At 40.6% G+C, this 25,667-nt stretch overlaps 1 protein-coding gene and 1 long non-coding RNA gene across 3 annotated transcripts in view; one reads left to right on the top strand and one right to left on the bottom strand.

The window, feature by feature from the left end:
- Positions 1-6,653: 6,653 nt before the first annotated feature.
- LOC117525177 (tumor necrosis factor receptor superfamily member EDAR-like) overlaps positions 6,654-25,667 on the bottom strand; it is a 63,420-nt gene continuing 44,406 nt past the window's right edge. Inside the window, exons 5-12 of one of the 2 annotated variants that reach the window (XM_034187025.1) lie at positions 24,508-24,593; positions 18,902-18,982; positions 18,666-18,791; positions 18,501-18,575; positions 15,456-15,528; positions 9,146-9,446; positions 8,996-9,059; positions 6,654-7,228 (exon numbers count right to left, since the gene is read on the bottom strand). In XM_034187025.1, the coding sequence (XP_034042916.1) occupies positions 6,846-7,228; positions 8,996-9,059; positions 9,146-9,446; positions 15,456-15,528; positions 18,501-18,575; positions 18,666-18,791; positions 18,902-18,982; positions 24,508-24,593 (1,189 nt within the window). In that variant the 3' untranslated portion in view covers positions 6,654-6,845. The remainder of the gene's footprint in view (positions 7,229-8,995; positions 9,060-9,145; positions 9,447-15,455; positions 15,529-18,500; positions 18,576-18,665; positions 18,792-18,901; positions 18,983-24,507; positions 24,594-25,667) is intronic. The other variant, XM_034187026.1, reaches the window with a different exon arrangement.
- LOC117525178 lies at positions 15,330-24,935 on the top strand. The gene is made up of 3 exons (XR_004564974.1): positions 15,330-15,433; positions 19,447-19,462; positions 24,924-24,935. It is a non-coding gene; the product is annotated as an uncharacterized LOC117525178 (long non-coding RNA).

Genomic DNA, 25,667 nt, shown 5'->3' with positions numbered 1-25,667 from the left:
CATTTACCATTATGGAATGCTACCATTCCTTCTCACAATACTTTGAAGATGGCATTGAGGATACCAAGCGATGAAGCATTTCAGTTGTTATTTTGTAACCATTCTTCCTGCAAAAACATCTTCAGGTATGCAACTTGCACTGTCGCTGTGGCATCCTTCATTGACAAATACTGTGCACATTCTCTCTTGGTACAGAGATTGCAGGTAGGCCAATCCAGTCTCTGTATCCACTTCTGCAATGTTGATACCTTTGTAATGTGTGCAGAATGTGGATATGCCATGTCTTTGTCGTGGAGGGGTGATGGTCTAGTGGTTCAAAACCCAGCCAGACTGCCACATCACTAAAGGCTCTTAGCCAACTATCTTAATCTTCTAGTTGCTCCTGATGTGTAGTGAGCACCTTGCATTGCAGCACCCTGACATTGGTCTATGTGTGTGTCTGGGTGAATGTGAGGCATAATTGTGAAGCACTTTGAGCTTCTGATGTAGATGGACAAGTGCTATATAAATGAAGTCTGTTTTTGAAAAAAAATGCATGGACGTCCGTGGAAAATGTCATCTTGAAGGTAGCATATGCTCTAAAGAAGTGTAATTTACCTTTTCCGTGTGCATTGACACAACCCCAAACATTGACATACTTGCTTTTGGATGCTGTGGCTGATAAATCTAGAAGGTCCTTTTTGTCTTTGGTGGTCTATTTTTCTAAAAAAAGATCTGGTATACTGATTAGCCTGTCCACAATACAGGTTTCCACTCTGTGTTGGTACGAGCCCAGAGTGTTGGCCTAACCCAGATGTCTCCAAGCTCAGAGAAGTCAACACTAGTTCTTGACAAGGTTAACATAAGGCTTATTTTTGTACAGCAAAGCTTTTTGTGTCATTTGCGAATGTAACTCAGTATTGTCATGCTTGACAAAGGTTTCTCAAAGTAATCCCTTGCCCCTGTGGTTATATCAGCTGTTGATGAATGATGGTTCTTGTTGCAGTGTTGTCTGAGGGATTGGAGATCACAGGGGTTTGGTTTAGGATTGCGCCTTTGCCATTTACGCAAAAAAATTACTCCAGATTCCCTGAATCGTTTAATGATGTTATGCATTGTAGAAGGAGAAATTTGAAAAAATCTGTATCGAAGCATCCATTTGTTATCAACCATAACAAATGGATGTCTTGTTCTGTTTGCTTCTTTGCCACAGAATAAAGCATCTGGTTATGCCTATAGCTGAGCAGTACATATGAGTTTTGGTAATGTTAAAATGATGAACATTATGCCACAGCTCATGTGGCTACCTAACTTGGCTAACAAGCATGTCTCAACAGCATTTTATCTCTATTGTTAACTTTTTCTGAAATATTTTAATACTAATGTGATTTGGGGCAAAAACACTGCATATACATTGAAAATCTGTCAAGTCAGTTTGAGTACAAGGTGAACAAAACATTCATGGTATCAACCATGTTATTACCTACTTATGCATATTGGCATGAATACACAGAAAATGATTTTCTGGTTATGACTTCCCATTTCCAAGCTCTCTCTCTCTCTCTCTCTCTCTCTCTCTCTCTCTCTCTCTCTCTCTCTCTCTCTCTCTCTCTCTATATATATATATATAGTAGTGTTCAGAATAATAGTAGTGCTTTGTGACTAAAAAGATTAATCCAGGTTTTGAGTATATTTCTTATTGTTGCATGGGAAACAAGGTACCAGTAGATTCTCACAAATCCAACAAGACCAAGCGTTCATGATATGCACACTCTTAAGGCTATGAAATTGGGCTATTAGTAAAAAAAAAAGTAGAAAAGGGGGTGTTCACAATAATAGTAGTGTGGCATTCAGTCAGTGAGTTCGTCAATTTTGTGGAACAAACAGGTGTGAATCAGGTGTCCCCTATTTAAGGATGAAGCCAGCACCTGTTGAACATGCTTTTCTCTTTGAAAGCCTGAGGAAAATGGGACGTTCAAGACATTGTTCAGAAGAACAGCGTAGTTTGATTAAAAAGTTGATTGGAGAGGGGAAAACTTATACGCAGCTGCAAAACATTATAGGCTGTTCATCTACAATGATCTCCAATGCTTTAAAATGGACAAAAAAACCAGAGACGCATGGAAGAAAATGAAAAACCATCAAAATGGATAGAAGAATAACCAGAATGGCAAAGGCTCACCCACTGATCAACTCCAGGATGATCAAAGACAGTCTGGAGTTACCTGTAAGTGCTGTGACAGTTAGAAGACGCCTGTGTGAAGCTAATTTATTTGCAAGAATCCCCCGCAAAGTCCCTCTGTTAAATAAAAGACGTGCAGAAGAGGTTACAATTTGCCAAAGAACACATCAACTGGCCTAAAGAGAAATGGAGGAATATTTTGTGGACTGATGAGAGTAAAATTGTTCTTTTTGGGTCCAAGAGCCACAGACAGTTTGTGAGACGACCCCCAAACTCTGAATTCAAGCCACAGTTCACAGTGAAGACAGTGAAGCATGGTGATGCAAGCATCATGATATGGGCATGTTTCTCCTACTATGGTGTTGGGCCTATATATCGTATACCAGGTATCATGGATCAGTTTGGATATGTCAAAATACTTGAAGCGGTCATGTTGCCTTATGCTGAAGAGGACATGCCCTTGAAATGGGTGTTTCAACAAGACAATGACCCCAAACACACTAGTAAACAAGCAAAATCTTGGTTCCAAACCAACAAAATTAATGCCTTGCAGATGTGAAGAAATCTTGAAAAACTGTGGTTATACAACTAAGTACTAGTTTAGTGATTCACAGGATTGCTAAAAAAAAAAGCAGTTTGAACATAATAGTTTTGCGTTTGTAGCGTCAACAGCAGATGCTACTATTATTGTGAACACCCCCTTTTCTACTTTTTTTTTTTACTAATAGCCCAATTTCATAGCCTTAAGAGTGTGCATATCATGAATGCTTGGTCTTGTTGGATTTGTGAGAATCTACTGAATCTACTGGTACCTTGTTTCCCATGTAACAATAAGAAATATACTCAAAACCTGGATTAATCTTTTTAGTCACATAGTACTATTATTCTGAACACTACTGTATATATATATATATATACATATATATATATATATTCACTCTGTTACTTCCTTTGAACACTCATATATGGTGATATTCAAGACAAACATCAAATTGTTTTGCCATACATCTTTATTAAAGTAGACTTTATATACAATAATAAGTTATATATACAGTTACACTTTGGTTTTGTGTTGTTTGCTTCCACTGTGTGTGTTTCTACATGTATTACTGCGTTACTGAGGTATGTTTGGCTACTGTATATCATCAGCATAGTAAATTCAACCAGGTCCATTCACTTTCAGTATTGTTCACTTGTTAAATTATCCACTCCCCCCCCCCCCCCCCATGCCAATGAACAACATTCTATTGATATAATGAATATGATGACAGCCCATGTCTAAGATTGCAGTATGCTAAACTAAGCTTTTATAAAAAAAAAAAAAAAATCTAAAAGATACAGATGAATGTGTGCTTAACAAACATGCATATTAATTAAATTAAAAACCGGAGTCCAGCCCCAGAGTCGGAAATGTAAAGTGAATACAAAACAGCACAGGAAAGGAGAACTTGGCAAGAGGTGATGTTTGTCAGTTTATTACATAAAACTGATGTATCAGGCCATTTGAGCCTGTATGTATACTTTGACCCTGTGTGGATCAGAGAAGATCCAAAATAAATTTAAACTTTTGCACCCAATTCTTGTTTTCTAGAGTCATTAATGATGTATGCTGTACAACCCCAATTCCAATGAAGTTGGGACATTGTGTAAAATGTAAATAAAAACATAATACAATGATTTGCAAATCCTCTTCAACCTATATTCAATTGAATACACCACAAAGACAAGATATTTAATGTTCAAGCTGATAAACTTTGTTTTTGTGCAATATTTGCTCATTTTGCTCATTGTATCCATTTCGAAATGAGCAAATATTTGCACAAAAACAAAAACGTCTATCAGTTTGAACATTAAATATCTTGTCTTTGTAGTGTATTCAATTGAATATAGGTTGAAGAGGATTTGCAAATCATTGTATTCTGTTTTTATTTACATTTCACCCAACGTCCCAACTTCATTGGAATTGGGGTTGTACAATCACTCCACCCTGACAACAACAACAAAAAAAAAAACAGTTAAAAGACATAATTAAAAGCTCAAAATTACCATTGCATTCATGCCCATGATGAGTGTATGTAAACGTTTGGCCACAACTGTAGGAAGACTAGCAGATGTAAGGTGCACTGACACTTGCATGACTTTGATCCGCGCACTTGCACCACATCGTTGTGACGATCCCACCCGCTGTATTCCCAGCTGGATGCCGTGCTTTGTTCCACTGGATGCCTCGCGTTGTGCGCTGGATGCTGCGTATGTAAAATAATTATTTCGTAGCGGAGTGATCATTTTCTCTTTGAGTTGGCTGTTGAAAATGCCTCTAATCTCTTCTGGAATCACAGAGGGCTGTTTCAGCTGGAGCTTTTCTCAGTGTGCACGCTGAACGAGGTGGAGAAAACATTTGGAGCCGTCTAAAAAGGTAATTATTTGTCATGTTTACATTTTAATGGCTTGGTAAATCAGTTGCATGTTCTTTCCTTCGTTCATGCCGCTGTAAAAGTATGTTTATGACCCATTTAACATCTCGTTATAATTGTTCAGATGAGCTGCACTCTGATGCAGTGTGCTGACGCAATCCCTCGCACTTACACGCAGTGTTTTTGAATTGTTTGCATAAGTTCACATTATTAATGCATGATGGAGATTTTGAACATTTCAAAATTTTCTGTGCGCACTTGCACGAAGCTGTGCACCGTTTACAGTTGTTTGCAACATGTTTGAGATGAGTTTACTCTCATGCACGGCAGAGTGCGTGCAAGTGTGCGGATCAAAGTCGTGCAAGTGTCAGGGGGCCTTTACACAACCGGCTGCATTTTTGAACCATTCACGCCATCCCGGTCCCAGGGGCAGCTTTTAATGCCAGCTTTTACAACTTTTCCACTCGGTTGTCAGGGGGTACGTGGCCCTAAATGCTTAATTGGGTGCTGGAAATCACAGGCACTTTGCACCCGCCATGTTAACCACAACACTTAGCTTATTATGGCCCCAGGGAACCACACGCCAAATAATTAGGGTTGGCGGCAGCACTAGACCACAGAATTGAGGTAAAAATGACAGGGATGGTGGGGGTAGCTGAAGAATTACGAGGACGGTCACTGAGTTGGTCACTTATGGGGAAGTAGCAAGAAACTAGGCTGACATGTGAGAATAGTGGTGCAGAAACTTGATTTACGTGTGCATCAGCCTAGTAAGAGCAGCAGAGTTTACATGTTATAGGGGAACTTGTGTCAGAATATACCAAATGGCCAAAAAAATTCTACGAGTTTTCCTTTTTTGCTTGTTTTAATTTAAGTAAATTATTTTGTTTTGCTTTTCATACTTTATTCCATGCATATTAAAAAAAATGAATTAACAGTCCTTACTTGTGAGTGCATTTGGTAACATTAATTCTTCTGATAACACTGGGACACACACAGTTACCAAATGCAAGTTCACAAGGAATATTAATCAGAAGAAAACTGAGTTGAGTAATGTTTTAGGATTTCCAGTTGGGCATAGTGATTGCTTTTTAAAACGGCTGTTTTGTCTGCAAAAAGCCTAAAGGCACAGTTATGAAAGTTAAGTGAGGCTTTGGTCTAAGAAGAATGCCAATTTACAGACACACTGGGATAAATCAGGATTGAGTATAGATCAGAAAGTTCTATAACAGCACAAATAGGAAGACGTCCTCATTCATCCCAGTGTAACACCCGTTATCCCGCTGTGCTTTGAGTCACAGCACGTAATTGGCACTGTTGCTGTGGAGAAACTCAGGAGGTTAATTAGTACGTCTCCAACAATTTGCCTCCTAAGCACTGCTGTCTTCTGTGCAGTATAATCAAAAGCATCAAATTAGCATCTTTTGTGATGCCCAGCATGAAGCTTTCTCTCAAATACTGTTGCTATGTCAGATATATTAATATCACCAATATGCATGCTGGCAGGTCACTGTCTATAGCTGCATGAATGTGATTTAGGGCACGGTTTATGACGTAATGTGTTGGACTTGTCCCGTGTGAGATATACAAAAACAATGTTTCAGGCGCAGGGGTGCCAAAAACAGGAGAATAAGGAGAAGGATTCTAGGGAACCATGATTGACAGGGGTCAGAGAGGGCCCTAATACATTTATAATACTGACAAAATAATATGGGGGGGTGGCCCAGTAAGATTACTTTTCATGGGGCCCAAAATCCCTGGCGGCACCCCTGTACAGACGCCACAGAAATCCAAGGGGTTACCAAAGTGTGTCAAAGCTTACAACGCACAAAAGGAATCCTTGAACATCTTTAAATCCCATCACGGATAAAATAAAACTATGCCACAATAACTAATGATCCTAGTTCATGACAGTTACCCTCCCAGAACCTATAAGGTTATCCGGTGTCAGGCTAAGGTTTAAAACCGTGAGCTTCCAGGATGCATATCAGTAAAAGTGAGAACATGGCTTCAGATTAATAGCACTGAATCTCAGAAATGGCACTGTAGGGAATATCAGTACAAGATTTTAGGTCGTCTTTGTTGAAATGAAATCATTAAAGTTATGTCCGGGTGACAAACGTGTACACAGTGAAAGGCCACACGTTATCAGGGGAAGGGGAACTCCACTGTCATTCTTCATGTGATACTGTTACTGTGTCTTTATATACATATGTGCCGTGGCAGCGCCTCGTCTGTCCGTTCATATTCACGTCAGGTCTGCACCACACTTAGACACTGGCGCAGCGTTGAGATGGAGATGGACACGGGGATGAACACACCAACTGGCTGTGAAAGCTGTTGATACCCTGCCGTCCAGCTGCTGCCACCTCGCTGCTGCCCAGCACATCTGAGCAGAGGGATTCCACTGCGTCCAGCCTCTCGATCTGCACCAGGCGGGTGAGGAGGTCGGGGATGCTGTAGCCCGCCGTGCTGACCCGCTCAAAGAGCTGCAGCCCGTCGCTCATGCCGCCGATCTCGTCGCGTTTCAAGCCGAAGCTTTCAGCCAGGTGCCTCCATGTTTTCACCACAGCTGCCTCGCTGCTGTAGGAGGAGCTGAGCATGCGGCTGGCTTTCTCCAGACAGTCAAAGGGGAGCTCAGTGGGGCTGAGGCCTGAAGACGAGAAGGAAGGATGGCTTAGAAATGACATAACAGACACCTTAGATACTCTGTGAGGGAGACATGGGCTGTTTAGATTTTAGAGTTGACTGGGCGATATTTACAAATTCATGAGGCAGAAGTAATTTTTCTTATGAACAAGATAACCAACAGAGTACAACAGCAAGGAGTCAGGCCTTTCTGTAACTTTGTCTTGATGTGTTCATCTTTATTGAGCTGCAACAAGCCATGGTTATTGTTAGGCAACAGGTTAGCATTCACCGGCACTATTAGCATCTTGTGGGAGATTACATAATATAACTGATATATACGAGGTCTGTTAGAAAAGTATCCGACCTTATTATTTTTTTAAAAAACCATATGGATTTGAATCACGTGTGATTACATCAGCCAAGCTTGAACCCTCGTGGGCATGCAAGAGTTTTTTCACGCCTGTCGGTGACGTCATTCGCCTGTGAGCATGCCTTGTGGAAGGAGTGATCCAGCCCACTCGTCAGAATTCCTTTGTCTGAGAAGTTGCTGAGAGACTGGCGCTGTGCTTGATCAAACTTTTTTCAGAAACTGTGAGGCACATCCTAGTGGACGCCATTCGAGAAATTCAGCTGATTTTCTGTGAAAATTTTAACAGCTGATGAGAGATTTTGGATTGTTTCTATCACTGTAAGGACTTCCCACGGAGCGGGACGTCGCGCAGCGCTCCGAGGCGACGTCGTCATCCTGTTTCAAGCTGAAAACCTCCAAATTTAAGCCTCTGTAGACCCAGGACATCGTGAGAGAACAGAGAACTTTCAGAAAAGGTCGGAATCAGCAGTTTATCCGGACATTCCACTGCTAAAGGAGATTTTTTTTAATGAAAGACGTGCGGACGGATAGGCGCGTCGGCTCGCAGCAGGCGGGGCGCGCCCGCCACAGGAAAAACACCTCCGTTGGAAGCCTTAAGGACAAGTTGGAACATGCCCTGCTGTTAAACAATTTCTCAGATACTCACTCAACTGAAAGCCACCAAAAGCCGCCTGGTTTTTACAAATGGTTATCAACACGGAGGTGTTTTTCCTGTGCCGCCGCACCGCGCCAGCTGCATCCCGACGCGCGGACCCGTCCGCACGTCTTTCATTAAAAAAAATCTCCTTTAACAGTGGAATGTCTGGATAAACTGCTGATTCCGACCTCTTCTGAAAGTTCTCTGTTCTCTCACGACGTCCTGGGTCTACAGAGGCTTAAATTTGGAGGTTTTCAGCTTGAAACAGGATGACGATGTCGCCTTGGAGCGCTGCGCGACGTCCCGCTCCGTGGGAAGTCCTTACAGCGAAAGAAACAATCCAAAATCACAGAAAACCAGCTGAATTTCTCAAATGGCGTCCACTTGGATGTGTCTCACAGTTTCTGAAAAAATTTTGATCAAGCACAGCGCCAGTCTCTCAGCAACTTCTCAGACAGTGAAAATCTGATGGGGGGCTGGACCACTCCTTCCACAAGGCGTGCTCACAGGCGAATGACATCACCGACAGGTGTGAAAAAACTCACGCATGCGCACGAGGGTTCAAGCTTGGCTGATGTAATCACACGTGATTCAAATCCATATAGTTTTTTAAAAAATAAAACTGTCGGTTTCTTTTCTAATAGACCTCATATATATATATATATATATATCTACTGTATAGTTATTACCCACATAATTTCAAAATAAGCACATTTTTGCTTATTTATTAAAGACGTGAAATACCAACCTGTTTGCGGTAATGTCTGTGAGGGAGATCATACCTTCTGTCACATTGCAGGTTCTGGTGTACAGATCTAGGATCTTTTTCCTTCGACTCTGCAGCAACTATGTGATTGAGAACAGCAGAAATACTTAATACAATATTATAACAAACCTGCTTATTATATTTTTCTGTAGTAAAATCTTCCTACCCCTGGGGTTTTATTGTTATTGATTCCATTCATGCTGTTGATGTGGTTAGTGCTCGTGATGTGATTGGGACTTGGCAGGTTACTAGCTGAGGTGACGGGAGTCGCGTTGCAGGTGCGATCGTGGTCTAGGAGGCCCAGAGACAGCAGGCATAGGTCAGGTTTGTTGTCCAGGTTGACAAGGCATGGGTTGGGCTTGTGGTTATTATTTCCAGCTGATCCCTGCTTCTCTGAAGACGCCTCCTCGTCGCTGTCAATGCTTCGGCTCAACAGCTGCTCGTTCTCCGATGATGCATCGTTTTCACTGCACATATACACACAGTTGACAATATTTAGTATTTTCATAGAAAATGCATAACTCACTTGTGGTCTTTTGTCAAGAAAGACTAATAGCAGTGGCTGATGCCAACTTAATTAGCAATTTCTCACTTTAACACTATTCTTTCCAGGTGTGGGCCTCCTGGATGCTTGTATTTTGTAGATTTGAATATGAATTACTCAGTATGTGTTCAGCGAGGCCGACATGATCCTTAGCTAATGATGTGTGGTTGGTGCAGCGAAACATAAAATGTAAGGTGCTAGATGATACATGAGTGGTTAGAGAACCACTGGGAAGCATTAATGCTCGAAAACCCACTTTTTAAAATTCATATAAGAGTGCAGTAAAGACACACTTAGGAGTAGTTGTGTCTTTGTATCAATTGTGTATACTGTGATTATTGTGTCTTCATGCATGTCTCATAATATATAGCACATCTTAAAAAGAATGCTCTTGTCCTGCAGGAGCTGCAGTCTTTTTCTCCTCATCCTGTGATTTGCTCAGATAGCCCTACATTTTAAAGAACACCACCACATAATATCACTTATCACCAGTCATCTCCCTCCGTCTCCCCACGCTGTTTTCTCACAAATGCACCTTGTTGACGGAGGCTCCACAGGCTCTCACAAAATGCCATTGTTCCACAGTCCCACACACTCCCTCTAAACACACACATGGACACAACAGCTTTGTTTCTCAGATATCCAACACCCACTCTGGCAACCGAAGCTGTGAGTTAGCACATCATCTGGCATGCTGCTACACCACACTGTTTACTGCTGTTGATGCTCAGGACTTTTTCTCAGTGTGTAGATGTGTTTTAGAGCCATGCAATATGTTGCCATGGCACATCAGTCTACACTTGTATTCCACAGGCACTGTAAAAATGTCACCAAAATGGTCCACAATTATATGTGTAAAATGTTAGGCCCGGGACAATATAGTGATACGATACACATTACATTAAATGGGTGGTGATCTGATGCGTATCGTGATTCTTAAGAAATACAATTTGACCAGTATTGCAATTTTATATGACAATATATTTTGATTTTGGATTGCTTTTTGTAACACTAGAACATGTGGAAAAGATGAATGGACACTTTGTTGGACTGTATATCATAAATCATATTTACAAAGACAGTGCACATTATATTTTTAAGTCTTTCCCCCAGTAGTACTGTGTTGATTGTTTAGTATAATACACCAAATATTGGCTCCATAAAAACTGCTGTAAACATTTCGTATTCCAGTTGGGCAGTGTGTACTTAAGTGGTATATTAAGATGTCTCCAATGGCACTTTGGGCAGATGAAATCTTCTTGCTGTCTTGGCTTAATTTTTTCTTTCCTATACTCAACATGAAAATTAGAGAGTGGTTGAAGTGTGGTCAGGCCTGCAGCACATCCAGACATCCATCTCAAACGGCCAGTGCTTTTTCCAGCAATCAGCAAATTTGATCTTTTTTTTTTTTTTTTTTGCACTCTTTGGCTGCCAGTCCATCAGTGTCAATTTGATCTTTAGGGAAAATTTTCAGTCTATCTTTTCCTCCTGGGTGATTGAAATGGGCGTCACATGACATAATACATACATAATACATAATGCTCAGATCTATATTTCGCCCTCTGCTGAATGAAAGCAGTACTACATTATTTCCACCTTTTCTAAAAGCAATTCAATTTGAATGATTTCAGTTCTGAGCTTTAAAAAGTGATTCTCACATAATAAAAATAAATATCGTGACATGGTGAGTATCAGTCCCCCCACCCCTAAAATTAGCTTATACAATCACACATCTTCACATTTTCCCCATGAACAGACCTCATTAGTACCTGCAGTATACGAGGGTAGGCTGAAAAGTTCTAAGGCTCACTGTAATGCAGTTATGCATTACTCCTTCATGGGGAGCCTTAGAACTTTTCAGCCTACCCTCGTACATCAGCATTATCTGCATACAGAGGATGTCATGTATGCAGCAAAAGCTAAGACGAGAAAACTGTTGGTCTTTTGTTGTCTGCTGGGACGTGCTTTCACCTGATTGAGGTTTTAGGTGAGGCCAGAAATAAACATGTCCTCCCTGACAACAGCTGCCCTCTGTCTGTACATTGTTTACTGGGTTCCTCTGTGCTTACCTCCTCCCTGTCACTTCCAAAGCCACATAATGGATGCCCGCATTATTAAAAAAATAAAGAAAATGGAAGTGAACCTGCTCCTCCTCCCACCAACACATATTATATACACAGATACACCAATAAAACGGCCAGAAGCAGAACTCCTACTACTGCTGTGACTTGTTCTGTGGTGACTTAATTATGGGCAGATGCTATCTCAGAAGAACAAAAAAAGCTGTGGCAACACTCACACACACAAACTTGACACGCAGTTGAAGATATGTACAGTGTAGAGATGTGGGGATGGACTGGCTGTCTGCATAGATGGTTTCAATCCTGGACCAGGACCCAAAGTGGTTCCATTGTGTTGTGAATGTAGCAAAGCGCGGCACCAGCACATGCTCCCAGACATGACTTTGTCTGCATTATTTAGGAAGAGGATCCCTGCTCTGCTGCCTTCATTCAGCTTTTCCACTTTTTTACCCGAGGCCAGAATATGGCCATCGGGTATTGCGAAAGACTTTGCATCCATTTGTCCATCTGTTTGTCTGTCCATGCTCAGCATAACTTCAGTCCTATTACTGCCAGGGTCTTCAAATTCACAGGGAACATTCTTGGTACACAGACCTTGGACAAGTTCAAAGATGGCTAACCTTGACCTATTTTAAGAGGTCAAAAGGTCACATTCTGTTTCCTATTTTTATGCTTATATGGCTGAGGGTATTTTAGCATTGTGTTATATTTATATGATGCAGAGCTGTGTGATGCACACACATTTAGAAATTGTTGCAATTGTGGGCTATAAAATGTATGCAGCTCCGATGATGTGACATTTCAGATAGATTGATACTTGGGACACTCAAGCCTAGATTTAATATTTTTGTGTAAGAAAAGCATTCTTTGTTCCACTCCACTGTTAAACTACAGAGGTGGGAGTTGCTGTCAAGTCATTCTCAAGTCATCAATCTGCAAGTCTCAAGTCAGCTGTCAAACACTTGGTGGTCATTATGACTTGAGACTTGACTTGGGACTTGCTGAGAGTGACTTGATGGTGACTTACTCCCACCTCTGTGAAACTGTGAGTGTTGATTCAACAGAAACAGATTACACACTTTACAGCCTCACTAATAACAACCATAGAAGCCTATAAGTCTTTCAGAGTTGCCGTGGTGGCTTCCCATCACTAGATTCCTTCTTGCATGGCCGTGGTTTTTGATAAGTGCCTACTCCACACAGATTAACCATACAATTCAGCACTGTTTGTATTTCTTAGTGATCAATGTAAATGAAGTGCAAGACATATTAAGTGATTTGGAAATGTTCATTATCCATCCCCTGGCTTGTTTGAAGAAAACAATATTCAGTATGTTTAGTGTGTCTAATTACTTATGAGTTCTGAAAATGTTGGGACTGTGTATACAAATGGTTGTAATTCCTTCATGGTTGTGGTGATGTTGTTTATTTCCCACTCCATTGTGGTGGTGTACAGAGACAAAATGACAAAAATTGGCACTGTCCAAATACCTGCACCTGGCTGTACTTTGTACCTAATCCCCCCCCCCCAAAAAAGCAGCCTTTTGAAATCAAGTGTTTGTGCTTTCTGTTGTCAATTGCTCCATCTTGGTCTTGTTTAACACACTGACTGACAGCTCATTGACCCCTTTTTGTTACATGGTTATAAAAAAATCACCAAATTTTTATAGTGAACAAATTCATGTTTTGTTCACAACAAATTTTAACTTTTGTCTTGTTCCTGGGTTAAAACCATAATTTCCCATTTCTTCACAACCAATAAAAAAGAGAAAAGAGTGGTCTTGACCTCCAAACTTTGGTTTTGTGGTCAGGACAATGAAATTGCAACTTAACCAGTTTTCGCATTAGCTGAGTGGTCACTACTAATTTCTGGAAAAGTTAAGTCAATTTGTCAGAGTTGAGGTCATCATATTTTCTTTTTGTGATCATGTCAAAAGGGTTCAAACATCATTTCAAACATAATACAATGTTGACAAAGCAATTATATTTATGAAAACCTTCCTCATTTGAACAGATTGAGCAAGAACTTTCAAGAACAGGAGAGTAATTTACTGAGGTTTGAAGAATCTCCTTTGTTCATGAATATTTCACTCTTTAATCAAAGAAAACTAAACAACCTAAACAACAGAGGGGAAAGAGAGCAATGAAGTTTGCTGTTCCAAGAATATGGCGTGAACCCACTGACCACTCAACCAACTGCTACTTCTGCAAGGTGGATCCTTCGAAACGCCGAAGTGGGAAGAATGCACCTGATATTCCTTATCCTGACAGCCCATCTTCCATTGCACCAGTGCCACATAGTGCTGAACTTCCTGTACCTTCACCTCCAGAAAGAAAACAACCATCAGAGGAAGAAAGCACTGAATCAGAGGATGAGGAGAACAGTGAAGTGGACTGTGACATTACAGATAGTTTGTGAGAGGAATCCTTACTTCCCAAGTCAAGGAGATCTGAATGACCTCAGAGATCTTGGTTTGAAAAGTCAAATGCTGAGCTTTTGCTCTCAAGGCTGAAGGAGTGGGACTTGTTAGATGAAAAGTGTGCAAGTAACAAGCCAAAGAAAACGTCACCAACTTTTCTCTAGCTTCTTTGCCAAGGAAGAGAGTTTGTGCTATTGTTGGGACATTTCACGACTGTTCAATGCAATTGGAATTGCATGTAATCCAAATGAGTGGAGACTCTTCATTGATAGCTCATCCAGAAGCCTGAAGGCTGTGCTACTGCACAATGGGAACAAGTATCCATCACTTTCTTTGGCTCATTCAGTGCATCTCAAGGAGGATTACAGTGTCAAATATCTGCTGGAAGCTTTGAACTATGACGAGTGTGGATGGGAGGTCATTGGGGACTTCAAAACGATGGTATTTTTGATGGGACTCCAGGGAGGTTTCACCAAGTTTCCCTGTTTTCTCTGCCTTTGGGATAGTAGAGACAGGACAGCACATTATCACCAGAAGCAATGGCCTGAAAGGACTGAATTCTCAGTTGGAAGCCGTAACATTAAACATGAGCCATTGGTGGATCCTCACAAGGTTTTGTTCCCTCCTCTGCACATCAAACTGGGTCTCATGAAACAATTTGTCACAGTGCTTGACAAAGAGTCTGCAGCATTCAAGTATCTTCAAGACTTTTTCCCAAAGCTGTCAGAGGCAAAAGTTAAAACTGGTGTTTTCATTGGACCGCAAGTCAAGAAAATCATACAGTGCCCTGAATTTCCAAAGAAACTGACAGCAAAGGAACAAGAGGCATGGAAAAGTTTTGTTGATGTTGTCCATGGGTTTCTGGGCAACCACAGGGCTGACAATTATGTGGAACTGGTTGAGACTTTGGTGAGAAACTATGGCCAAATGGGCTGTAGGATGTCACTGAAGGTCCACATTCTGGATGCTCACCTTAACAACTTCAAGGACAACATGGGGGTATACTCAGAAGAACATGGGGAGCGCTTCCACCAAGACATAATGAACTTTGAACACAGATATCAGAGATCTTACAATGAAAACATGATAGGGGACTACATTTGCGGTCTGATAAGGGAAAGTGATTCGTTGCACATTAGCAAATCAAGGAAAACTGTTCATTTTTAACTTTGTAAAATTGTTTTTAAATGTTTGAAAATAAATCTTGCTGTAGTTATGTTCTGTATTTTAGTTTTATTGTGAAAAAGTCAGAAATGGTCAAAAATAGGTGTTTTAAGAGGATAAAATTGCTGTGCAGCCCCCCCAAAAAAACAAAGTTTGGCATGAAAATTGGGCTTTTTCCATTGTTTTGCAATAAATGTAGTTGGAAAAAGACACTTATTTGCCAGGAACAAAAATCATGTTACACAGTAAATTAGAAATGTCTCTCACCTTTTTACCATCTTCTGTGGAGGAGCTTTTAGTTTGTCAAACTCGTCTTTTTCTGAGTAGATCACCACATTGTCTGAGACAAAGAAGATATGGACATTCATCAGTATTTTCTTTTCAAAATACAGAGAAAAAAAACAATAATTCAACCATTTCATCACAAATTAAGGTACCATTCTCTCTTACATTAAAAAAAAATATCTATTCAGTATTATGAAAAGCCTCCAAAACTGATACTTTCAAATTGATTATATTTACCATCACACACTTACATTTGTAGAACATACAAAAAATGTACTGGCATCAGATTCTAATCCACTGGACAGTTATATGATTCTGTCATGTGATCTAGCCATCCTGGAGAATTATGGTTTATCGATTATTTCTTTCTTATTGAGACTAATGTGTCTCTGGACACCTAGATCACAGCAGGACCGTTAAAAGTGGGAACGGATATCATAATCTCATACAGTTGTCTTATTAGCCGGTACTTTCACCAAATGGAGCTTTAAAAACAATAAATGTCCAAATCATTGACTGAAAAGTGATGCCAGTATGACTTTTTGTCCCCTCGAGGTTGTATGCACAACAGATCATTAATGCCACATTTGACCATCGCGATTCAGGGGTTGACTAGAATGGACATCATTTGCTGAACCAGTCAGCAACACTTGGATCTGTGGCTACACTTATACACTTATTCTGACTTATATATATTGAATAAATTTATCCAATGTAAACAAAGCAAGCTGTTCACCCCATAAATTAGACTATGTACCTTTAAATGGAGGAACTGCAGCTGGCACGATCTGATAAATAATTACAGTAACTGTTGCGATAGGTAATGCTTACATAACAGACAGCGTAACATGGAAAGGCCCAAGTTTGTGTGTGTAGGAAATAAAGCATTTACGCCGTTTGTCTAACTGCTTTATTAGCTTGATGTGTACATGAGTGACTTTTTGTTCGGGTACAGCTCCGACTGATGGGCTTGTTTCCCACATATACACACATCAGTCACACATTCACAGGAACCTCAAATTAAATAACGGGGCTCACATTAATTCCTCAGCTACTTTATCCTGTCTTTTAGCCATTATATTATTAAATTATAGATGCAGCCATCCCACATAATGTGTGTGTAGCCACAGATACACTAAGCATGTGTGTGTTTTTGTCTACACCACATGCTAATGTTTAGTCATTCTGGGAAAGAAACTGAACAGAACGTCATTGTCAGGAGAAATGGCGCCAAAAGTAACATATGGCATTCACTTTGGAGGCTTAACATTCCACTGTGATGTATTCATCAATCTGTAGGTCGGTCAATCTACACACATGCAATACTCATACATACGATATGCTAGTTCGCAGAGCAGTGTGAATGCCAGAGCATGAAATGATTTATTGATTAACTTGAGCCACTTGAATAATACAATTCACCAATGCATATTTCTGACTTATAGCAAACATTTAACCCCTGAAATGTATGGAGTTAAATTTAGTTAAATTTCTCTCATTAATACCTGCAAATGCACAAAAGGTGATCTACAAATATTCCTTGATTTGCACACGTTTTGCGGTCCACAAACACAAATTAAGGATTTGTAACTTGTGTGTTGGTTTTTACAAATAAATGTGTTTTTGTAAATATGTTATTTTTTATTTGTAAAAAGGCATTTGCAAAACTGAAAATTCTTTTTGTGAAGTGTGATTCAGCATTTGTGGATCACCAATCACATGCATTCATCGTTTTGCACATTTAGGGAATTTTGAGACATTCTGAGCATAACACTGCTCAGTTTCACAAATATATAGGTTATGATTCACACTGCCACCCAGTAGATGGCAGTGTTGTTTAATGCATTTTGACACCTTGGCTTGCACTGAATGCAGCAACAGAGGGGGCGGAGATTTCTATGTCACTATCTGGCTTCTTTGCGTCGTGTCAGGAAAAAACGAAATACTCAGTCTGGGAGTTATAACCCACAATATTAAGAGGAAAAAAGCAGAAGAACGAGTGACGGATATCACCCTACTGGGAGAAGCTTTTTTCAGCGACTGTTCGGAGTGACATCGAGTCAAGGGGGAGACTCAGACACAGAGCAGTTTCCTTTCCCATAATGCCTTTTGGCACGTGTGCTGGTTAACATGCAAGCTTTCAGAAATGGCATGGTAGTTAAGATATGTGCGATATTTTCACTTTGTAAAAATGAGTTGCAGTTAATGTCGATGAACTGTCCGGAATTTGTTTTATGTTTATAAAAACAACTATGAGTGAAACTGGTTGGATGGATCTCTAATGAGACGATAAACTCAAATGCGTCATGATCACTCTTAGAGAGCCATACAACCACTTTCACTCATGGTTATATGTCTAGCAAAGTATGGCTGTACATGCTGTATTTCTCAGTTAAAGATAGCGGCTAATCTTTGCAGTTCGCCTGCTAAAAGAAAGAGTGCAACTGATTGTACAGTCATATGTGGCTTTCAGAACATTACAGACCTTCAAGGCCAACAGAGGAAGTCATGGATTCTGCTGCAGATTTGGCTTGAGAAGATCCAGTGTATATTTAAATATTTATTTTGGCAGCTGTGAAAAAGCTAATCTTACTGATAATCTGATTTGATCCTGACCACAGCATCTCTGTTCTTTTGACTTAGTCGGCATTAACAAAATAATTTTATGTGATTGCTAGTTTAAAAAAGTGGTAAATTAAGAGTATTTGCAAATGCAGTTTCCCTTTGTATTTTTACAGATTCTGAAACACAAGGGCCTAATTCAAGAATATTTTCATCCACTTTTATTATATTTTTCATACCTTCTGTTTAAGCATGATGGGCTCAAGCAAACATACAAAGTGAGATGCATGAAATGCACACAAATCCAAATAATTGTGCAAATTGAATTCTGCGTGTTTGTATATCACTGTATGTTCACGAGAAAAGAGAATTTACATAAACAATGCCTAAAAAAGCAAAATAAGGCCATGTGCTCTATCCATATGCGTCTGAGGTGCTGATGACTTATTAAATTTACTGTCTCACCAGGGACGTCTTTCTTCTCCTCCTGTTTATTGGTCTGAGCCTCCACAGCCTTCACCACTTGTCCAGAACAGCAGGCTGGAGATACACACACATAAAGAATGTCATAAAACACAAACTACCAAATTTTAGGATGAGACTGAGCGATGGTGGGTGTGTTCATCTCACCCTGGCCGCTCGGTTTGGCCTTAAGGATGTAAAACATGATGATGAGGACAATGGCGATTGCCATGATAAAGATGGTTGACATGGCGATAATGAGAGCCGTTGCTAGGTGACCTTGTCCTGTTGCATCTAAAACATGGAGGCAGTGACAGATATGTATGATGTAAATCAGTGAAAGACGCATGAGGTTTGGATTTTTCCTTTTTTTCTTTAATGTTTGTGTTTTTATGTAGCTGTACCTTTATGTAGATGAGGGAATATAGTGGTGCTACTGGGGCCACTTGGAGGTTTTCCTGGTGCCACCACATTGGTCTTCATGCCTGTAAAATATACAGTATGTATAGTTTATTCATTTCGACAAATCATAGTCATGCTACATGATTCACGACTTGCATTCATAACACTTAGACACAGTGGAGCCTGAATACTGTAAGGGCCCCTTCACACATAGTACGAATAAGTACAAATCAGGGCAAACCATGGCAGAACAGCTCATATGAGCAAACCACGAAAACATCGAGCCCACAGGCAGGCATTCACAATCCCACTGCGATGGTATCGCACATGCAGTGGTGTCGTGTGAGCAGGAACACACTGCAAGCAGCTGGGACGTGGTGCACCACATTACAGAACCCATCCATCCATCCATCCATTTTCTTCCACTTTATCCGGAGTCGGGTCGCGGGGGCAGCAGCTCAAGCAAAGCCGCCCAGACCTCCCGATCCACACACACCTCCCCCAGCTCCTCCGGGGAACCCCAAGGTGTTCCCAAGCCAGCCGAGAGATGTAATCCTTCCAGCGTGACCTGGGTCTTCCCTGGGGCCTCCTCCCAATGGGACGTGCCCAGAACACCTCTCCAGCGAAGCGTCCAGGGGGCATCTGGAAAAGATGCCCGAGCCACCTCAACTGACTCCTTTCGATGTGGAGGAGGAGCGGCTCAACTCCGAGCTCCTCCCGAGTGACCGAGCTCCTCACCCTATCTCTAAGGGAGCACCCAACCACCCTGCGGAGGAAACTCATCTCGGCCGCTTGTACCCGCGATCTCGTTCTTTCGGTCATGAGCCAAATCTCATGACCATAGGTGAGGATCGGAACATAGATCGATCGGTAAATCGAGAGCTTTGCCCCCCTACTCAGCTCTCTCTTCACCACGACGGTCCGATACAGCGACCGCATCACTGCAGACGCTGCACCGATCCGTCTATCGATCTCACGCTCCATCCGCTCCAATACAGATCCCTGTGATTAAATAACCTTGGTTAAATTTAAAAAAAATGCCACTCACAGGATTCAAACTCATAAGCTCTGGATACCAGATGGAAACTTTATCACTGCGGGAACATCGCTGGCCTGTAATTGGTGTGAAAAAATGCGTAAAATCAACAAGGATATGGACGAGGTGGGCTGTATCCGGCCGCTGAAAGGCAAAAGATGTTTTATATATTTCCACGTGAGGACAGCAGGCAGAGACAGGCACCTCACGGATGAATGTAATTAATCTAAAATGCTTTTGGATTGTGAGAGGAAACTTTTGTAGATATAGAGAGAGATCACATAAAATATACACAGAAAGGCAGCGGCGGGTGGATTTAAAACCCAGACCACATTGCTGATTTTGATGATAGCATGGGTAATGATGCATCACTGCTTCCTACCACCATTAAGGCAGATTGGCTCAAGGTGTGCGCTGCAGACACCCACTGACCAAGTTGCGACAAGCGTTGGAGATATGACAACACCGAACAAGCTGCATCTGAGCTGTGGCTTTCCAATTTATATTTATGTAATTTTCTTTTCTTGAGGTTGTGATGCATGTGCACACTCAAACGTTTGTAAACTGTCACAGAACATAAAGTGGAAACATTTCACAAGTCTAAATTAGCTGCACTAACATTGATTGGTCTGACTTTTACTTCATCTTGACATCTGTCTGTTGTAATAAGTTTTATTTATTGGTAGTTTGAAAAGTTGACAGGAGCCCTCGGTCCACGTTTTCTCTTAACTGCTTCCAATCATCCCTCTCCTGTCTGCATTCTGATTTTCTGGCATTTTCTACAATTGTTTGTCCTCTTTCCAAATTGAGCTGTAAAGCTCTGGCAGCTCATAAATCAGCTCTTTTAATCAGTCTTTTTTTTTTCAACTTGATATGCTCTTTAACATGTGCCCTTCTGGTCTCAGTGCCCTGTGGCTGCAGACATTAACTCAGAGTGTGTGTTTGCACTCTGGAATAATATGAGCCTGAACTGGAATTCCGTGTAATAGGTTGCGGTTTCATCTCTCTATCATGTCTCACAGGCTAAACTCACAATGTGAAAAGATAATTCTCCAGGCCAGTGGTGATGCTGAAATGCAAACACAATGAGATCAGCAGTATTATGCGACAGCAGTGCCCATTTTGAGCATTAAAGGTGCCAAATGTTCCACAAAAGTAATCAGTCACAAAAACAAGCACATAGTCTGCATTAACCCATGGCACCTTGGGCAGATGTTGATATCACACCAGTGAGAAGTTTTGAAGTGTAGTTCAGTGATTTTTAAGAAGAAGTTTAGACCCAACAGGACTCTTCCTAGAGCTGGCCACCTGTCTAAACTGAACAATCAGGGGAGAAGGGCCTTAGTCAGGGAGGTGACCAAGAACCCTATGGTCACTCTGTCAGAGCTCCAGCATTCCTCTGTGGAGAGAGGAGAACCTTCCAGAAGGACAATAATCTCTGCAGCAATCCACCAATCAGGCCTGTATGGTAGAGTGGGCAGACGGAAGACACTCTTTAGTGAAAGGCACAGCTCCTTGAGCAGCCCAGCCAGAGCCCAGACATGAATCTGATTGAACATCTCTGGAGAGATCTGAAAATGGCACCAACAGTTCCAAAGTATGCTACAGTGACTGTGACATTTGACCTTTTGGTCCCAAAATCAATAGACTTGGGGTCACTATGTGTAATGTATAGACCAAATGTGGTGACAATCAGGCCAGTACAACAGAAATAATCTTGCTCATTTAAAAATAAGTCCCTTGATTGACTGAACAGCTGACTGATGTCTAGCCCACTGGCTGTGCCATGGTAAAAAAAAAAGATATAATCAAGTTTTTTATGTATTTCATTGAATATGGATTCAGAAAAGCTGTGATTGTCTGCCTTCATATGTGCTGTTTGTGGTGCTTGACGATGGTGAAAACCTTTTTTTTAAGTTGTGAGAGGTACTCGTTTCAGTGCATTAATGAAAAGTCAGTAAACCCCTCAGACGGCAGCAGGAGAGGGAGTCACTTCAACAGACACAGTGTCTGTCTGCCACAAAATAGCACCAGTGCAAGCACTAACACGCTAATCACTTCCACTGAAGTTTTAATTATCACACACACAGAGCAAAGCAGGATTCTGGGCAATTTACAAATTACACGGCGAGTGTCAGCCTGCCTTCACCCTGAGCAAACCCAGCTAATACTTTTGTTTTAAGTGCTGGGAGCACTTGAATTCTTCTCCTCTGAAGTGTAACTAAAATACACCAGAGCCTGCTGTTACTGTCAGGAACAAACACAATACCGTTACACTTGTTTCAAGATCTCACGCTGATTTAGCAACTTAATTTGATGGATTTAAAGGAACATTTCTTCAGTAGTTCATATACGTGTTTTTTTTTGTTTTTTTTTTTTACAGTAATAATTCACCCAGTAATGTTATTTTTACACTCGATCATCATGTTATTTGATTATTCCTTTTATTGATTGTGAAAATTGAAAAATCACATTACTGTTGTTAAAAAGTTAACATGTCGCCCTCATCTCCGCATCTGGATTACATTTTAGTTTTTTGTTTTTGTGTTTTTTTTCCAACTTTGGAAGCTCACTCATTAAACATGATACACTAACAATAACATTAATTTCTGAATGTGCCAAAAACAGTTAAGATATTTTTCAGAAATTACAAGGTTATAACATGTCTTTAGTGCTGCATATATATATATATATATATATATATATATATATATATATATATATATATATATATATGTATATACACACAAGGGTGCAATTTATAAATAGAAATTGGGGGGGGACAAAGTGCGAGCCCATAGGCGGGGGTCTGAGGGCCGCTTTAGGCCCCCAGAAGCCAACGGTTTCTAGATATGCTCAGATGCATTCTGAGCATCCAGAACAGTAATTTTAATGTTTTGAGAAGACCATAAAGTGGACACCATTTGACTTATGCAATTTGAAACTGTGGATATACTGTAAGTACTTTATTCTGAGAATAGCCAGCATTGATTTTATTAACATCCTGGTGTAAATAAGGTATCACCACATGTGTAGAACTAAAAAAGAATGATAGGTTGAGTTTTAATTAAAAAACAACTGCAATGTGGTAAAATGTATTCATAAATATGACAGAACAGGCTCTTAATAATTATTAACTATCGCATACTGTATTTTTTTTCTCAAGATTTGTTTTTGCATAAGTTTGAAAAAACAACAGATCATAAGTTTAGGATAAATTACTTATCATTTTCGTAGTGGCACTAATGACAACACTCATACTGAACATAATTTCGCTTGCAAAGACTGATTTTGGAGATCAAGCAATAATTGCAGATGGGCTTTCTGAGGTCCCAGATAGCTTTTCTGATTTCTTTTTCTAACTTTCAGAATTTAGTAAATTAGCATATGGTCCATTGATACTTATGTTGAGACACTAGTCCATAGAGGCAACTATTTCTGCTTTCAAATCTGGGCAAATGCAGTCCCAGAAAATTCTGAATGTGACAAACAAGAAACAGGTGTCGTAAACAAGTCAGTGCTGCTAAAAATACAAACTTGCAGAAACAAAGATACTATTCTGACATGGTTTTGCACATAAGACTGACATTGTTTGCACATAAAACTGGCATAGCATGTTTCAAGTACACACACACATATGTCAGAAGGAGGGGGGACATACCATATTCTGTCCCCCCTGGTTGAAAAGGTGGGGGGGGCATGTCCCCCCTATCCCCCCACCACATTGTGCCCATATATATATATATATATATATATATATATATATATATATATATATATATATATATATATATATATATATATATATATAACCAGTTTACATAGTTGTTCTGGGGGACAAAAACCATGTAAAATTAATTATTCTTTGTCATTGATATTTTCTGAGAGATTAGTTGTTTCTATCTTAACTCCAGCACACTGCATTGAACAAAAATGTACAAAATAATTTGTGTGTGTGTGTGCGTGTGTTTTGCTTTGCTACCTTTAACTGAAGTTTTAAAACAATTATAAACTGAAGAACAACATAAATACCTCATCTCACTCCACATAGAAGAAATGCTGAACTGCTGAGTGGAAAATGCAGAGACAGTTTTGCTAAATATTATCATTCAGTGATGTGGTTGTAGGAATGGTTGTCCCCCTACAGACACACAGACAAAGTGTTGGGTGTGTGGGGTAAACAGAGGCAGAGCGGTTATGGATTATATGCCAAACACTTCTTTTGAGCCAGAAATGCAGAGCTCTGGGAAGGGCCAGAAGTGCCGTTGTATCCATTAGTGATGTTCCACATGACCTCTGACCTTCAGTTGCTCACTCAAAGTAACTACAGGCTTCAACGCTACACCTGCTTTTGCACACACAATCTTCTTTCATTTCTACAGTGAATTCCTTTTCCAAACAGGGCACACTGAGCAGAGACATCACTGAAGATACTGAAGAAGAAAAATGCTGGGAAACAAACCAATGAACAAAGACATAATAAAGAGAAATTTTAAAAATGCTGGGAAACAAACCAATGAACAAAGACATAATAAAGAGAAATTTTAGAGGGCAAAAATAAAGTACTCTTACATTCTTTTGTATTGCGTGGTGCATTTTGGCAGGAGTGGCAAACCATCCCATACAGGTTTCTGGGTCGGTTCTCCAGCAAGTAGTACCTACAAGACAAAAAACAGAGGAATAAGTCACATTCATGTGAGAATATTTAATTTAGCTGTCCTGCACTTTGTAAAGGGTCACTGGAAGCTAAAACAAGCATGAGGTCTGCAACAACCATCCTCATTGTTCTGTTTCAGTTATGCTGTATATTTCCTGAATCCAACATGATGCTTTCAAGCACCTTGCTGTTTCCAACCAGATCTTGAGATGTTTGTTGGCAATATGGGTCAACAAGGTGGCTTAGTGGTTAGCACTGTTGCCTCACAGCAAGAAGGTCATGAGATCGCTTTCCGCCTGGGCCTTTCTGTGTGGAGTTTGAGTTTTCTTAGTGTGTTTGTGTGGGTTCCCTCCAGGTGCTCTCGCTTCCTTACACTTCTAAAGACATGCATGTTAGGTGAATTGGTGACTGAATTAACTGTAGGTGTGTGACTGTGTTTGTCTGTCTATGTGTCCCTGTGACAGACTGGTGTCCTGCTTAGGGTGTACCCCGCTTTGTGCCCTGTGACTGCTGGGATAGGCTCCAGCTTCCCCATGACCCTTGGTTGGAGTAAGTGGGTATCAAAAATGAATGAGTGAATCATTGACTGTTGGCAGTACATGGTTTCAGCATTGTAGCACAGGTGCATACCCAATTCCTTTTTTGCTCTTTACACCGCACATAATCTGACCACAGCTTTGGGTGCAAGTTGCAAAGGGGTAATTTTAATTCTTTTAAATAGTGATGAATATGTTTTTTGCAGAACATGAGATAAACCAAAGTGTCATTTGTCATCCACTGCAAGAACCGGACATTACCAGGTACCTGGTGCACTCCTTTTTAGAAAGCAGACTCAATAAGAGGTTTTCTGGCCAGATAACGGCTCTGCACCAAGGTGTCAGAATGCAGATTCAGTTTTGTTACACATACAAGCAGTTGTCAAACCGCTTATGTGAGGTGTGTGTGAATATTGCACCCTATAAATACCAGAACAACTCTGTGAAGAATGTGAGACCAGGTTTTTGGTGTTCTGTGGTCTGCCTCCTCACAACTGTGTTCTACCTGCACCACGCCATACTATCCCTCATTTTAAGAC

This window comes from Thalassophryne amazonica, chromosome 14 (genome assembly GCF_902500255.1).
Source record: "Thalassophryne amazonica chromosome 14, fThaAma1.1, whole genome shotgun sequence".
In the NCBI taxonomy this organism is placed as follows: domain Eukaryota; kingdom Metazoa; phylum Chordata; class Actinopteri; order Batrachoidiformes; family Batrachoididae; genus Thalassophryne; species Thalassophryne amazonica.
This window is presented reverse-complemented; position numbering and strand designations above follow the sequence as displayed.